General features: G+C 32.3%; 1 protein-coding gene across 3 annotated transcripts in view; it reads left to right on the top strand.

Moving 5' to 3' along the window:
- Positions 1 to 2,458, top strand: part of LOC140674387 (uncharacterized) — a 63,801-nt gene extending 61,343 nt beyond the window's left edge. For all 3 annotated transcript variants that reach the window (XM_072907876.1, XM_072907877.1, XM_072907878.1), the window contains exon 9: positions 170 to 2,458. In XM_072907876.1, coding sequence (XP_072763977.1) covers positions 170 to 546 — 377 coding nt within the window. In that variant the 3' untranslated portion in view covers positions 547 to 2,458. The remainder of the gene's footprint in view (positions 1 to 169) is intronic.
- The last annotated feature ends 13,283 nt before the right edge of the window (positions 2,459 to 15,741 follow it).

Genomic DNA, 15,741 nt, shown 5'->3' with positions numbered 1-15,741 from the left:
TTATAGTTTTCAATTTTTATTAATTTGTTCTCCCTCTTTTTTTTTCCTCCTTCAATTTTCTCTATTCCACAATTTTTGGAGAAACTAGTAAAACATTTCCCATCTATTTCATCATACTTAGTCTAAACAATTCGAATCAATTTTTTAACAATGATTTTATTATTGACAGATACCTACAGCGATATGAGGATGGCTCACACCGGTGTGTCGCAAGTGCCATACGCGGGCAATCTTTATAGCAACACCCAGGCTTCGGGCAGGATAATGTCCTATCAGCCCTCAACCACAGGCCTGTATTACGACATGATTAGTTCGCAACAGCAGCAACAACAATTGCTGGAGACCACTTCGCCCAAGATCGAGTGTCCCTCTTCACCTTGTGCCACACGTTCACCCGGAATGGTCTCAGCCGGTCAATCACCAGATCATCACCAGCTTACCTCGCCGCATATTGTTACCTTGGGTAGTCCATCGAATAGCCCAGCTGGTTCTAAGATTATGCTGGACAACGGACATCTTGAGAGATCTACAGTTGTATCATCTTAAAAGCTGATCAGAAAGAAATTGAGTAACTTTTTAAGTTGCCACAGCCATTATACTTTTTAAAGGATTTGATAATATATATTTATATATATATATATATATAGTATACATATATAAACATATATATATATACATATATATATATATATATATATATAAATAGCATATATATTATATATATTATATATTTACATATATATTATATATTTATATATTATTAAATTTAGCAATCCATGAATATAATATTGAAAGAATTTGTTTCAATTTGTTTCAATTTGTGCAATTGTCTTTTGCACAATATACTTTTTCTTCTTAATTAGTGAAATAAGTATCTCTCACTAGGCTTTCTTACTTACCTACGCGCATTGTGATACGCGAAATTGAAAGTTATCTTTAGAAATCGTGTGTATAAGAAAGCGAAAAAGCAGCAGTTGTAAATATGCGTTTTAAAAAGTTTTAGCATGATTTTTTTCTGAAAGACATGGACTTTCCTTTGATAAGGAAAATGAACTGTTTTTCAGTTACTTTTTTATTCAATCTTTTCTCTCTGTCTCTCTCTCTCTCTCTCTCTCTCTCTCCTTTTTTTTTTTTTTTTTTTACCAAAGAAGACTTTACTAACGAGTCTTGGAAATCTAAGACAATACCAAATTGCAGAAAATATATCTGTATATAGATATATGTATAAACGGGAATTTATATATAAGAATAGATGTAAACATTCTTTATATATATATATATATATATATATATATCTTGTTCGAGTGTAAAATTAGATGATAAAAATATAAGAATCTTATGGCGAATATATAGTGCCTTTGTTATATATGATATAAGCGATATCTCGCGTTTAAAAAATAATAAGGCTAATGTAATACACAATTAGACAATAATCATGTAACGATAATAGTATATATTATACGAGTCAACATATCCTTCTTCCGACAGTTAAGACTATAATATGTGACTATATGTTTTTTTTTCCTTCCGTAATCATGCATCGCATTTTGCAAATAGCACAAATGCGTCAATATATTTTATGTAATATATTTTTAGAATGTTGTGTATCGAAGCATTAGTTATTTTTAAATAAAAAGGGATATTTAAATGATAAAGCCACGAAAACTTTATCGGTACCTTCAATTTATACGTAATTATATTACATATTAAATCTATTGTATAAGTTTGCATTTGAAAAAGACATTAAAAATTTAGAAATAACTGAGATCACTACTGAAAAATTAAACGGTTTATGTATAATATTATAATATTAATTATAACTTAATTATAATTATATGTGAAATAATAATGAGAAGGAAAATGATATTTTATGATGAAAAAAGGGCTAATGCGATGTGCATTATCGCATAATATGAAGCGTCCTACTCATATCGTTTCCTCCAAATTGCACCTATATTGTGTTAAAAGCCAGATAATATATAATATTATCAGAAATTGGAATTTTCGAGTCATGTAGTTAACATGGGATTTGTGCTGTTGTATCCATAAAAACATTACCTAGTTGACAAGGCAAGGAGTCAGTGAACGACCAGAGGAAAGTTCATCCTTGTGTATTTTTGGCGATAATAAAGTGTCTCGGCTAATCTCTGTGCGAGTCACATATGCTCCCTCTCGTAGCAGTGGCGTAGGTAACAGTGCGATACAAAAATTTTATAATAATATCGTAGAGGAAATTATCAGAGCGCATGAATTAAAAAAATTATTCTTTAGAATATATATTTTTTTGTAATCATATGTAATATAGAAAATCTCCTGATTAATTCTCGTCTCGGAAAAATATCCTATTTGTAGAACTTTTTGTTAAATTCCCTGCAACGGAAGAGAGAGATATATATGATTATACTTTTTAATACGTTATAAATTTAATAAAAATTGATGAATAAAATCATTGAAAGTATGACTAGTGTTATTTATTTTTATTATTTTTTTTATAATAAAGGTGTTCCGCTATTTAATAAGACGATACATAATTGTTCATTACATACACAGAATATCCCTAAATAATACGATTACGCTATTGTTGAATCTGAAGCAATACACGCTGAATCGTTGCCTTATTAGAACGATGTCTCACCTGATCCGCTTATCAACGGAATACCTTGGTGTATGCTCTGTAACCATGACAACAATCCTCCACCCCTAAAGCTTCGTATCCCTTCCTCCTGGCAGGCAGGTGATAAGAGATAACCAAGTTGCGTATATACCTGTAGATACACATCGCGCTTGTACACGGCAAGGTAAACCGATCCCCTCATCACAGGGAGCTATACAAAAATAACTTTAGGATAAGAGACTAATAAACCGCGTGAATAAAAACGCGAATACGTGACAGATAATAAACGCCGAAAATAAACCTTTTATTTTGTAAAATCATGAGATTCAAATACATTTTCCTAGAGAATTACTTTGTAACATTTCAGCTGTAATGTTAGCATTTTTCTCTCTTTCCTTTAAGTTTTTTCTTGTAATCCATTGCAATATAAAGTTCTTTAGTAATCTAGCATTTTAAGTCCAAGGATTTGAAATACGAAACTCTACAAACTTTAGATAAATTTAGGTACATTTTTCATCTTACAAGTAAAGGTATGAAAGTGTCCCCCTCCGATTTTAATACGTTTAACATATGTTGTAGTCTATAAAAAAATACGTCTTCTATTTTGACCTAGATTACAACATACAATATTTAAAACGCATTAAAATCGAAGGGGGCACACTTACATAATTTTCCTTGTTAGAGAATTACTTTGTACTGTAACATTTCAGCTTTCCAATATTAGCTTTTCTCTCTTTCCTTAATATATATTTTTGCTCATCAATGTTTTTACGATATCAAATAGCTTGGTATTTTAAGTCCAAGAATTTGAGATGCAAAATGTTAAATTTTTTTCGGCCGGAATTTATAAACATCTTATATTCAGTCGTCTCAAATCTAGTTTTAGGTGGTTTTAAGATTTTGTCTAGCCAATGAGATGGCTGAATGGAATTTTTAAAACTTACTTGGGACGCCTTTTGAAGGCCGTTCTAGGCTGAATTCCATCTCTCATGAGTCATACATAAACTGCCAATAGTAGTGTGTGTGTGTGTGTGTGTGTGTGTAAATGGTTGCCCTGACTTAATCTGTGACACAGCCATTTTAAGTCTAATATAAAAGTCTGTAGTTTTAATTTTTCTATTTACATTCTTCTCTTTCGTTTAATTGTTTGTTTTGTAATTTATTGTTATGTGAGGTTCTTTATCACATTTAAAGGATTTAAAATGCGAAATTTTAAACTTTTAAAAATTAGAAATATATCACACAGGAGACATAATTAGTAAAAAAGTGGCAGAAAACATAAAAGTTTAAATTTAAAAAATCGGGAAGTATTTACAATTTTGTAAATCGAAAATATATCAGAAGAATAAAATCAATAAAAAGGTAACACGTGAATTAAAATATTCTCAGTTTCAAATTACTTTGATAATTATAAATAATTGATAGTTAAGATTTACATATTACTATTTATTAATTCGTAACAATTAAAATTCTCGAAAATTGAAAAAGAATCAAGAAAAATAGAATGAAATATCACGGATTAAAATTCCAGAAATTTCAAAAATTTTTGTAAATAAACACACACACGCGCGCGCGCGCAACTTATTTCTTTACGCTATATATTTTACTTAATAATTACCATTATTTAATAAGGTACAATTAGGAAAAATCTCAAATTTAAAAAAAAAGTCTATTTGAAATATACATAAATATTTTGGCATAAAATAATGATATTAAATGAATCCAAACAAATAATAATAGTTCAAACTAACAATAAGACAAATTATATTTTTTAAATGATCGTTAGACTTTATGTACAATGTTGGCCCCATAACTAAAATTAATTTGAAATGCAAGAAGGCATAGAAAATAGCAAGCCTGAATTTATATTCTAAAATGTTGAATATTCGAGATAGTAATTAAATTAATTGTCACATAGTATAATATATGGTTATCATTTTTTCTCGATCCATTATTATTAGGACGCATGATCGTCTTGTCATTCGAACGACCACGAGCAAAAGTAAAGTCTTAGATTATAAATATAATCATAGGTATAACTCTATATATGTAGATATGTAATTATAGAAAACTATAGCTAATATTCTGGATACTGATCTATTTTATATCTTCGGTCTCATTATGAGTCTATTTTTATAGAAAAGAATTTTATGGAAAATTCTTTTCTTCTTCCATTTTTCTTGAATTCAGAATATACTGAGCTAATGGTTATCTTTGCACAAGAAAGAAAAAGTGGAGGGAGACAGGGAGACAAGATTGTATTTTTCTGTTCTTTACCAAAGTCTTGATGAGAATGAGAAAGGAGGAGAGAGAATCTCCAATCAATTACGTGACAACTAATCGTGAAATGGCTTCTTTTTTAAACAAAGAAAATTTTCAAAAGTAGCCTCCAAGGGAATATTATACTCAACATTCCGAGTGGTCTTTTCTCCTGTCAAGTACTTGGTAAGTGGTTATATACCACTCAGGTAATAGTTATATATTATTATCCTATTGCATTATATTATGTTGCACAACAGGTCGAATAGTGACACAATACAGTGCCTTCAACCTTAACTATAGTGAACAATAAATGCTACATTATGTCCTTTGTGTTTTAGGAAAATGGTCACATTACAATGGCAAATCTTCTTTTATGTAAGTATGGCTATATATCGAGATGCTCCAATCTTGACAAATTCATCTTCGACATGCGATTATGGCAAATATTGGGAAATACTTTGCAATGATCATAATTAATAATTGATTAACTTTTAGTAAAGAACTTAAATATATCGCGATCAGGCCTTTATTGAAGCGCGTATTTCTCGCGATTTATTATTTATATATTTATTATTTTAAATATAAATAGAAACAACGAGGAAAAATTATAAATTATTATTTCATTGTGATCTTTTCGAATAATAATTATTTTTTATACTTTAAGTTAAAATACATTCTGATAATTTTAAGATTTCTCGTTGATCGAAATGTAATGTTATTCGAATTAACGATGACAAGCAAGACACGAAATGCAAGACAATGCAAATGATTAACGTAAAAAAAACTTTTTAATATAATGATTTAATTGATATTAGTCAGAAACAGTAGTAGGTATATTTTCCTTATATATTATTATTATTATTAAACTTTATTGTGCAAACATTGATTTTGACAATGGACAGCAATATTATTTATAGGAGTATCCATGGAAAATGAGTTTTGAGACTCTTTTACTATTCTGTCCAAAAAGTATGCGATTTGAGATACTTGTCCGGAAAAAAATAGTTTATCCTTTGAATTTGAATTCTAATTTTATTCAAAGTAAATTACTTGTTCATTACTTAACCTAGTAGTTTTTCCATTGCTGGAAACATTTCTGAAAGTTCTGCATGATACTTTTTCCAATCAAGCCCTTTTCAACGGTTTTTTCAGTTTAGGGGATAGCTGTGACAAGCCATATCTAGAGGCTTGGCAAACCTAAAGAATTCTGTTTTTGACCAATAAATCATTGTTTAGTTGTAACATCTATAATGTCATTTACGAAAGCTTGCTGAATCTTATAAATTGTTTCAGCTTAGATATCACCAAGTTTTTCGCAAAACTTGATGCAACGCTGCTCAAAGTATTCCGTCATTATGCAATATCAAAATGCACCGAGCGCGTATTACTCAACTATAAACAGTTGCCATAGGCATCGATTTATTCAATTGGCAAATTACATAAAATCATGCACAGTAAGATCTACTATCGCACTATAATGAGTTTAGCTTTTTCAATTGGCTTCCGAGAAAAAAAAGTAAAGTCGGATTATTTTTTAAACAAAATAGTACATTAGTCACTATGCGTTTCAGAAAGGAATTTGAACAGTATACGGATGATTTTTTATAAATTATTTTCTTCTACTTTGCTGCAGAAATGTTGCCGAGTGAAATAATAAAAGAATTGAAGACAGCTAACTAACTCAACGCGCGTTTTTCGCGTAAAACATTTTCTACTTAACTTGTCATTGTTCAAAGGCGCAAAGCTAAAAAAATATGTTGCTTATATAAATCAATAGATTTTCTTCTTTCTAATGATACTGTCATTTTAATCGAAAAATTTCATTTTATAAGTGAAAAATGAAATTAAAACTTTGTAATTTTTGAAAAATTATCTTTAAAATCAAAATAAGATTTATTAAACTAAAATATGACTCATAAGAATGTAAAGAATCTCTACAAATTTCATGTCGGAAAAATATATATTATCTCCATGTCTTCCATTATTGCGATAAACAGAAAGCCTTACCAATAGTATAATAAAAAATATTAGTATAATAGAACATTTAATCATTCTATATGGTTAACATTGCTTTTTGTTGTCCTTCTTACAATAGACCGGTGACAGCATAACAAATAGAAACATAATTTACTACAGTATTATAATACACAATTTTCCAACATGAAATTAACAGGAAATGTTTTTTATGAGTCGTATTTTAGGTTGAAAAACTTTATTTTGATTTTAAAGATATATTTTCCGAAAAAGTGCAATAAAGTTTTAATTTCATTTTTCACTTATAAAATGAATTTTTTTAATGAAAATAATAACATTATTAGAAAGAGTAGGAGAAAATCAATTTAAACATGTATTTCTTTTTAAAAGACTATTTACGCCGAAAGAAGCACAGGATGAAGTCAATGCAGCCAGTAGATGCATTCCGTGAACGTTTTTATCATTTGTTCGAATAAAATAATTATTATAATCTAAATTCTAAACTATATTATATTTATAATAATCCTGAACCGTGCGTCTAACGCAGTTGATAAATATGAAATATAAAGCATGTTATTTAAAAAATCTTATAGAAAATTTTTCATATTAGTTGAATTTTAAAAAGTAAAATTCATTAACATAGATCTTCTCGTCGACAAATCTCATCGTTATTTAATATTTCGTTAATTTTTTATTCGACTAATGACACTGACAGGAAAATAGTTTATCTCAGACCGTCCAAATAAAATAATTGTGAAACTATGTATATATGATTTTTCCGCGCTTAAATTATTATTTTTACGTAGTTATTATTTTTAGTATATCTTATCAACACTCATTTTTTTCTTATAAAATTGAGATTCTAATGCTTTATTTAATCAATTAATAAATATTAGCAGCTTTCATCTCTCGAGGCTTCAAGAGAGAAACTCATTTACCTTGGTTGGTTCCAAAAGAAAATATCATACTGCTATTCTTCACTACTGCATTTTTCGTCGACAAGCGAAGAGGCTCAGGCGAGGCGACGGGGGGAGAATACCGATACAAATATGGCAGAAGGGGACCCCAGCATGGCAGTCTTTTAATCGTCGTCAGTCAATATTTGTCCGGCTCTCGGATCAAATCGAAGCTTCGATTTTGCGCTACTAGACGGCAGCTTCAACATCGACCATCGACGACGACGACGACGATCACGACGACGATCACGACGACCACGACGACCACGACGACGACCACGACGACGACCACGACGACGACCACGACGACGACCACGACGACGACGACCGCGACCGCGACGACGACGACGACGACGAAGCAGGCATTCCTCCTCTCGCACTTCTCGTAGAAACGCACCTGTGTCAAGCGCACGTTGCGTGCGTGTCTCGCTCACAGGCTCACTCGTCGAAAAACCAAAAAACGAGGAGAACTCCGAGAAGACGTCAAGAGTGCGAGACGTGGAGCCCGTGACGCGATCAGAAGCCGCAATCAGGACGATCAGAGACGGTGCTTCTCTCCTCATCTCTTAGATCCGTCAGTTCGTAAGTCAAAAGTCTCTTATATTCTTGCTCGAACCCGCGCTGATAGAAACCGGCGTCGCGTCGCCGCATCTGTAGCAAGCATTCATGTACGACGGATAGGCAAGCATCAATTGTCGTTAAATAATTTTTTTTTTTTTGCTTATAACATGATTAGTGGATTCTACGTGTGATTTAGAAATAAGTCGAAGCGATGAAATGGAATGTTAATATACCTTGAAACGCATCAGACGATTGAAATAGCTAAGTATTTTAAATATGATAACTTTCCTTCACATGTATTTATTCATTAACGCATGAAAGTATTCTTAATTAATGTTGTAATCTAATATAGCTTCTTCAAACATCATAAGCTGACGTGTATTATTAAAATATAAAAAAAGACATTAAGGTGTAATAAAACTTAAGTCACATGAAAAGTAGCAAATCGACTAACGCAATTTCATCTGATCGACCTTAAGAAAGATAGAGAAAGATAGAGAGAAAAAACGAAAGAGAGAGAGAAAGACAGAAAGAAACACACGTGAAAAGGTGCCGAAGGCGAACATCCGTGGTAACGCGAGAAACGAAAGAAACACTTGTGTTTTATGTTTGAGCCTCTTCGACACTTGTGCTTTATACCTTCGCGGCCCGCTTCTTCCTCTTTTCGTCAATGTCGATTCCGAAATCGAACTTTTCTAAGACAGACTGGTCGATTCCTCATCAAGTCGATTCGTCTGTCTCGCTTTTTCTTTTTCAGTGATTCTAATTCTTTTTATTTCTTTTGGACAGTCTTTTTTTTTCAAGGTCTTGGTTCATTGTTACCTTATAAGCCTGTTCTGTCAGTCGAAGCCACGTGCGTAAGAAACTCGCACGAGCAAAATATGACAAATTTATATATCACGTAGACGATAGTTATTCGATGGTTGATTATAAAATCGGAATCGTAATGAATGGAAATAACGTATCAAAATATATAATGAATATAATGAAAATTAATTTTGATATCGTTCAAAGGATTGAACTTACTCCGCCACCGTGTTCCTTATTTTTTAGAGGAAATTAGGTAAAAAAATTACACAAAAATTATTCTGAAAAGTATTATAAAATTTGGAGTTATAAAACATGAGCTCATTAGAGTATACGTAATTTCCAGTTCACACAAATGATGGAAAATATTTGCACTTTGAGTTCACTCTCTTTTTATTTCTCTCTCTCAAGAGTAAATTAATTATTTTAATTAATTTACCTTAAGCATCTGCCGCTTAAAAACTAAACATATCCCAAATGACGGTGTCCAGATTGTTCGATTGCAACAACAGTGCAAATATTAAATCGATAACTCAAGTGAATGATGTGGCTCACGACGGAAGATTTCAGTGAACAAATACTCTCATGCAAGACGTACTTTTGTGACGTACTTTCTTTTATAAACTTTATAAAATTTTGAAGAATCGTGCTCACAAATTTAATTAAGTCACACTTGTACCACACTTGATTGAGGCACATTCTCGACGCAATCTTTGTACTTTCGTACAAGCTTCTTTCAATTTGTACTCCTACAATTATTACACCCTCGAAATATATCTCTCTCTATTGACACTAACTTTTTATTTTCACAAATCTCAAGTTTTCAAAAATTTACAAGAGCTTCAATTTATCATCGATTACACTTCACAATCCATCTCGAAAGTCTATCAATCGTATACGCCCGCAACATTTATAAGAACAAAGTATATTTTTCATTGTGCGAGACTTCTCTTTCTCGTTTCCAACGCGTTCGATCTTCACAAAAACGCGATCCATCGATCCGGCTTAAAATCTCATTGCCACCTGTATCGAATGCAGATTCGCGCAACGTGTTCGACATCGGTGCTCCTTGCGATGTCTGGCACGAAACTATCCGTCGCCAGGAAGAGAGATATCCCCCGAGAGCGCAGATAATATTTTATTAATCATTAAGCACATAGCCGCCGTACATATAAGATAATGGGAATAATATCAGGCAATGACGATAATACTGTTTGTCGTGCACGTTAATTATTGGTCCTCTCGCGCCGCGCCGTCGGCTCTTCGCTCCATTATCGATCAATTTATTCGGAATGTTGGCAAAGTTTATTTTTGAAAAAAATCGTCGTGTGAATATACCACAGAAGTCAGGAAATGACGGCGATCAGTGATTTTTTGTTCATTCCGTTTGTTCAAATAATTTCGTTAAAGTCTCGATTTGATACAATAATGACAACTGAAAGAACTTTCTCTTTTAAAAACATATTTCGAAATATTTTCTTAAGAGACTTTAGATTGCACCATTTTTTTAAATAATTTCATTATTTTCAACGTTAAATATCTCGATAAAAGAACACGCGGGCGCGAAATTAAAATTCTGTAAAAAAATCCATGTAAAATTTAATTGAAAATTAACGTATCTTTATCGATAAATTTAATATAAATTTATAGAATAATTTAATTTCCTGCGAAATCTTGTAAACTTGAATTATAACTTGAAAAACACTGAGCAACATACAAGACATTAAATAGTGATGTCACGTAATAATAGGGATCTAGGAATATGATACCGCTTGTAAAGATCTGTCGTCGTTAAAATGTTGAAAAAAGCAGCGCGGGCTTTAGTTCCGAATATGAGAGAGCCCAGTGTAAATCATTTATTTTTCAAGGTCTCGTGACGTTCCATTCGTAGCCAGGCGATCGAAATACAAATATTGGAATAAAAAAGTTTCGATCCCGCCGCTGCAGAAATGCAAACATCGTATACGACGCGCATGTCTCGTCTCTTCGAGAGCAAACGATAGACAATTCCTAAGACTGTCTGAGAATTTTTTGCGGCTAGCAAAATTGAATTATTATTAAAAAAAAATATCATGGGTAATTATGAGTGTTTTTATTATCGTCCTCTACTTTCAGGCTCATTTTTCGGGTATTTTACGACGAACGAGAACGCACTATATTTGCGACGAAAATAATGAGCATGAAATTTGTTTGCACGCCGCGGTTGTAGCGCGATGTTAATCCCGTCGACGTTAAAATTGAGACAGCTCCGTCTCGTTGTAAATTTTAATAATTGCGCCGTAAAACCTTCCTCATCTTTGCACGCGTTGCGAGAGAAACGAGGCGTCGTTAAACACGCGCCGATTGGGCCATAAAGGACTTGTAATGCTCGCCATTTTGATGCACGGGCGTGCATTATGCTTGATTAAAACGATGACAAATTGTAATAAAGTTTTATTGGCCTCTTAGTATTCAATGAGAGACAAAAAATTAACCTTAGTACTGTACTTTGGAAATTTTCTCAAACAGTCGTTAAATCCATTTATATCAAACTATGATGTCGTGCAAACGTAATTTTTTTAGAGAGAACAGTTTATTGACAAAATTTATTTTGATACACTTTAATAAAGAAAGAGAGAGAGAGAGAGAGAGAGAAAAAATCTTCGCGCAGCTTAATTACAAGAAGCTATGACAATCAACATTGAAGAGATGTTGAATAAAAGAGAACGTTGATATTTTAATTAACATAAAATCCCCCTATATTGATCAGATTAAGAAATGTAATTAAAAAAATGTTCCATGATTTTTGAACACCGCGTATATCGATATTCTTTAAACTGCATGATGTCAACGTGCAAAAATAAGACATCATTTTCGCGTAGATTCCCGACGATACGGATCCTCACGTACACATACGAGCGCGCGAATCATGCTACCTATCTTTACACACGCACACGCGTATTTAAATTTTTTTCATATACGATGATAAGGGATTTCTACGTGGCTGATAAAGCAAAATGACCTCGACGCGCTCGCGCTTCGTTTAATGACGTAAATCCTCCTTGTGTTCTCTTGCAATTTTTGCTACCGTTGTGTTTGCGTCAAAAAAATATATACCTACAAAACTTCATCACGATTCCATTATATATGTCATCTCAACTACTTGATACTTCATTTATCTCAACTACTTGATACTTTATTTATAGAATTGTCTATGGAACTTTTCGCGAGACACTCAGGTTCTTCGATCTTACCTTTCACTTGAATTGTAAATATGTAAATTTTATTAATTATACCTTTTATCCTCCAGATCAAGTAATAGATTTTTTACGATAATCCGAAAGATTTAAATCTTGGAATTATTCACATACATTGCTGTTATTCACACACGTTTAAAGACTTTTCCTGCGGGCGGTATAAAATATATACGAAATCTTTATTGCGTCTTTACTTCTTGCTTCACTTCTCTCTCTCTCTCTCTCTCTCTCTCTCTCTCTCTCTCTCTCTCTCTCTCTCTCTCTCTCTCTCTCTCTCTCTCTCTCTCTCTCTCTCTCTCTCTCTCTCTCGAAATGCTGCGTTACATTCGAGTAGTTCTTGGGCGGTGCACTTTGGCTGTCAAAGTACTTTACGCAACTCACATTCTCATCGTGAATCCTCGGACGATGATTCACAGATCAGTGCAGTCGAACGTAAGTAAGAACGGCCCTACACGTTCCTGGCGGATCCGACGACTGAAATTATCATTTTAGCTGATATACTAGCTAATGTAAGGATGCAGTTTTATCTCTTATTATCATGGGAAACGAGATAAATCGCGATAGTGCCGTTTATTTTGACAGCGTGGCGGCATCGCTTCGCGCGCCTCCCCATCGACGATGTTCACCTGACGCTCTACATGTTTTGTATCATTGCTTGGGTGGTTTTTTTCTCGTCTCTAATCTATTTTACTTTATCTACACAATCACGCATTTTCAAATTTTGTTGTATAATTTGCAACAAGACTAACGACAGAAAGCAAACGCAGACAAACGCGCGAGACGCGCGTTGTGTATCTCGAGCTGTCAAGAAAAGATCTTTGTCTCGATCTTATGTTGAATATGTATTAATTTGTCAAGGGACAATATTATTAAATTAAGTGCATGAGTTTTATTTAATTGTGACATTATTGATCGATTGAAACCTTTAACTTATTGAAAATAAAACATATAAAATTAAACACGTGAAATTCATATTTCTCTCGAACTCACAAGTTCGAAATTGCATATAAAATTGATCGATCTTCCAGATCTATCTTAAAAAAATGTAAATTTTTATTCGTATATTTATGATTTACATTTTTTTTTTTTTTTTTTTTTTTTTTTTTTGGAGACAAAGATTAGCGTTTGTCTAGAATTTAATCACACATCGTTGAGAAATCTGCCGCGCGATTGTACAATATACGCGTCGCAGTTACCTCTTGTTTGCCGACAACGTGTTGTTTGCTTACTCCGCGACATAACACGATTGTAAACTCAAATGATCGCCAAACTTCGCCTATGAAAGCCCCGTATATATAGGTTTGGTTTTAACGCGACTGCATATTGCGCGAAGTTAATCCGCGCCAATGCGTTTGCGAGTCCATATCGGATTGTTGCCTTTATCGAGTTATGAGAGGAAAAAAAAAGCATGGGATCAATTTTTACAATTCCGCCGAAAACGCATTATTTTCGCAAACGAGACGCCTTGTGATGATAATAATTTTTATTGACAGCGGTTAACAAATTCGTCACGAAGGATTGCAAGATACGAGAAATGACGAGGAAATAAACCAATAATTTTTTTTTAGACAGAGATCAATTATAGACGGAGAATGGAACAGACATACAAGTCATATTATTATTTATTATTGTAATCTTATCAAATTTCCTTGATTCTTAACAGTCTTATTATTTTATTGGGTTTGATTTCTGATTAATTTGTACGAAATTCAATTTTATCATTTTTATATGTTTTATTTGGATAATTATGATTATATATACACGCAATATTCAATTCGCGATCTCAAATTTATTTATTCACATATATTCTCGCATTATATAATAACGTAAATTTTAATATTTCTCATTTTTAATACAACCGTCGTCAATTTTATTTTTTCATACTCATTAAACAGGTATTTTTTTTCAACGCATGGTGTAATAACGGAAAATCAAAGTCAACAGAACTGTAATCCGTCCCACCAAACTTTCAGTATGTTGCAATTGTGTGTACAATCTCCTCTCTTCCTTTTGTCGTGGCTCGTAACAGCTCGCTCTTATCAGTGGAATATTGGCTTCGAGAGGAAACCTGCGTTGCGTTGTGCATGTGCGCGCGTGTGCGTGTGTTTGTGCTCTTGATTTCTATCGAGCGGACGACGAGCTTACACGTATCGTTGCGATCGCATGTAGAAATATCCGTCACCGTCACGTACGCCATCACGGACAATTTCATGTGCGTCCAAAGGTTTTCGTGGCTCGCGATATTTTTTTTTTTTTTTTGTCTCTCGATTTATTTTCGATTCCTCCTTTTTTTCTCCATTTTAATTGTCTCTTATCGAGATCACGTTATTAATTTACAATTTAAGGAAAACCAGTTATATTGCTTTAATTCACTTAATCGATTATTATAATAAAAATCAGAAATTGATTCTTAAAAATATATTGATTTTTAAATATATATATTAATTATATCGCATATTTTTATGGAAAGTTTTTATAAATTAATTCGAAGTCATTCTAATACCTTTTTTCTTTAATTTTGTATCTTGATTTAGACTAGAAAGATAACGTAAGGAGAACAAAGATTAATTTGTGAATGAGCGAGAGAGGTAAAGTGTGTTTAAAGGTATAACACTTTATGTGTGTGTCATACCTTTTTTTGATTACCGAAATTGTGACGGTTTCGCTATCAATGACGTTTCGTTTGCAGAAATGAATCAGGACGCAAGTGATGCAAGCAATAGTCATTATCTTAAGATGATTTTGCGGCGTGTACGCTTTTAGTACACGGGATGTAATTGAAAAGTTGCTATCTATTTTTCCGTCAGCGAGCATGTACTATTTTTCCTCTAAATTCCAAGACTAAATAATGATTGATAATGCGACATATCACAATTATACGATTATCTATCATTCAATCGTTTTATTCCATTTGAAGATATTCGCGTGTTTATCGTGCAAGTAAAATTTTAATATTATCATTATTGGCATTATAGCTAGCTTATATTATAATCTTCTGCTATATAAAAAATCAATGGAGTTTTAATTATATTTTGTGTAATATTACACTGGCGTACCGATTAATATTTTTTAATAAACAATTTCTGAATATTTATACAAGAATTTTTGCAAATTAAAAAAATGATGCGTATTTATCGTGCGAATAAAATTTTAATAATGTCATTATTGGCATAATAACTACTGAATTTTTTTTATAAAATACTTATATATAGTTTTAATTATATTTTGTGTAAGATTATATATAAACGTACCATTTAATATCTTTTAATAAACATTTTTTTAATATTTATATGACAATTGCAATTGGAAAAAATTCAATGGCTAATGTTTA

This window comes from Anoplolepis gracilipes, chromosome 16 (assembly GCF_047496725.1).
Source record: "Anoplolepis gracilipes chromosome 16, ASM4749672v1, whole genome shotgun sequence".
Classification (NCBI taxonomy): Eukaryota; Metazoa; Arthropoda; class Insecta; order Hymenoptera; family Formicidae; genus Anoplolepis; species Anoplolepis gracilipes.
The sequence above is the reverse complement of the archived record's forward strand: the minus strand, read 5'-3'. Positions and strand labels throughout refer to the sequence as shown.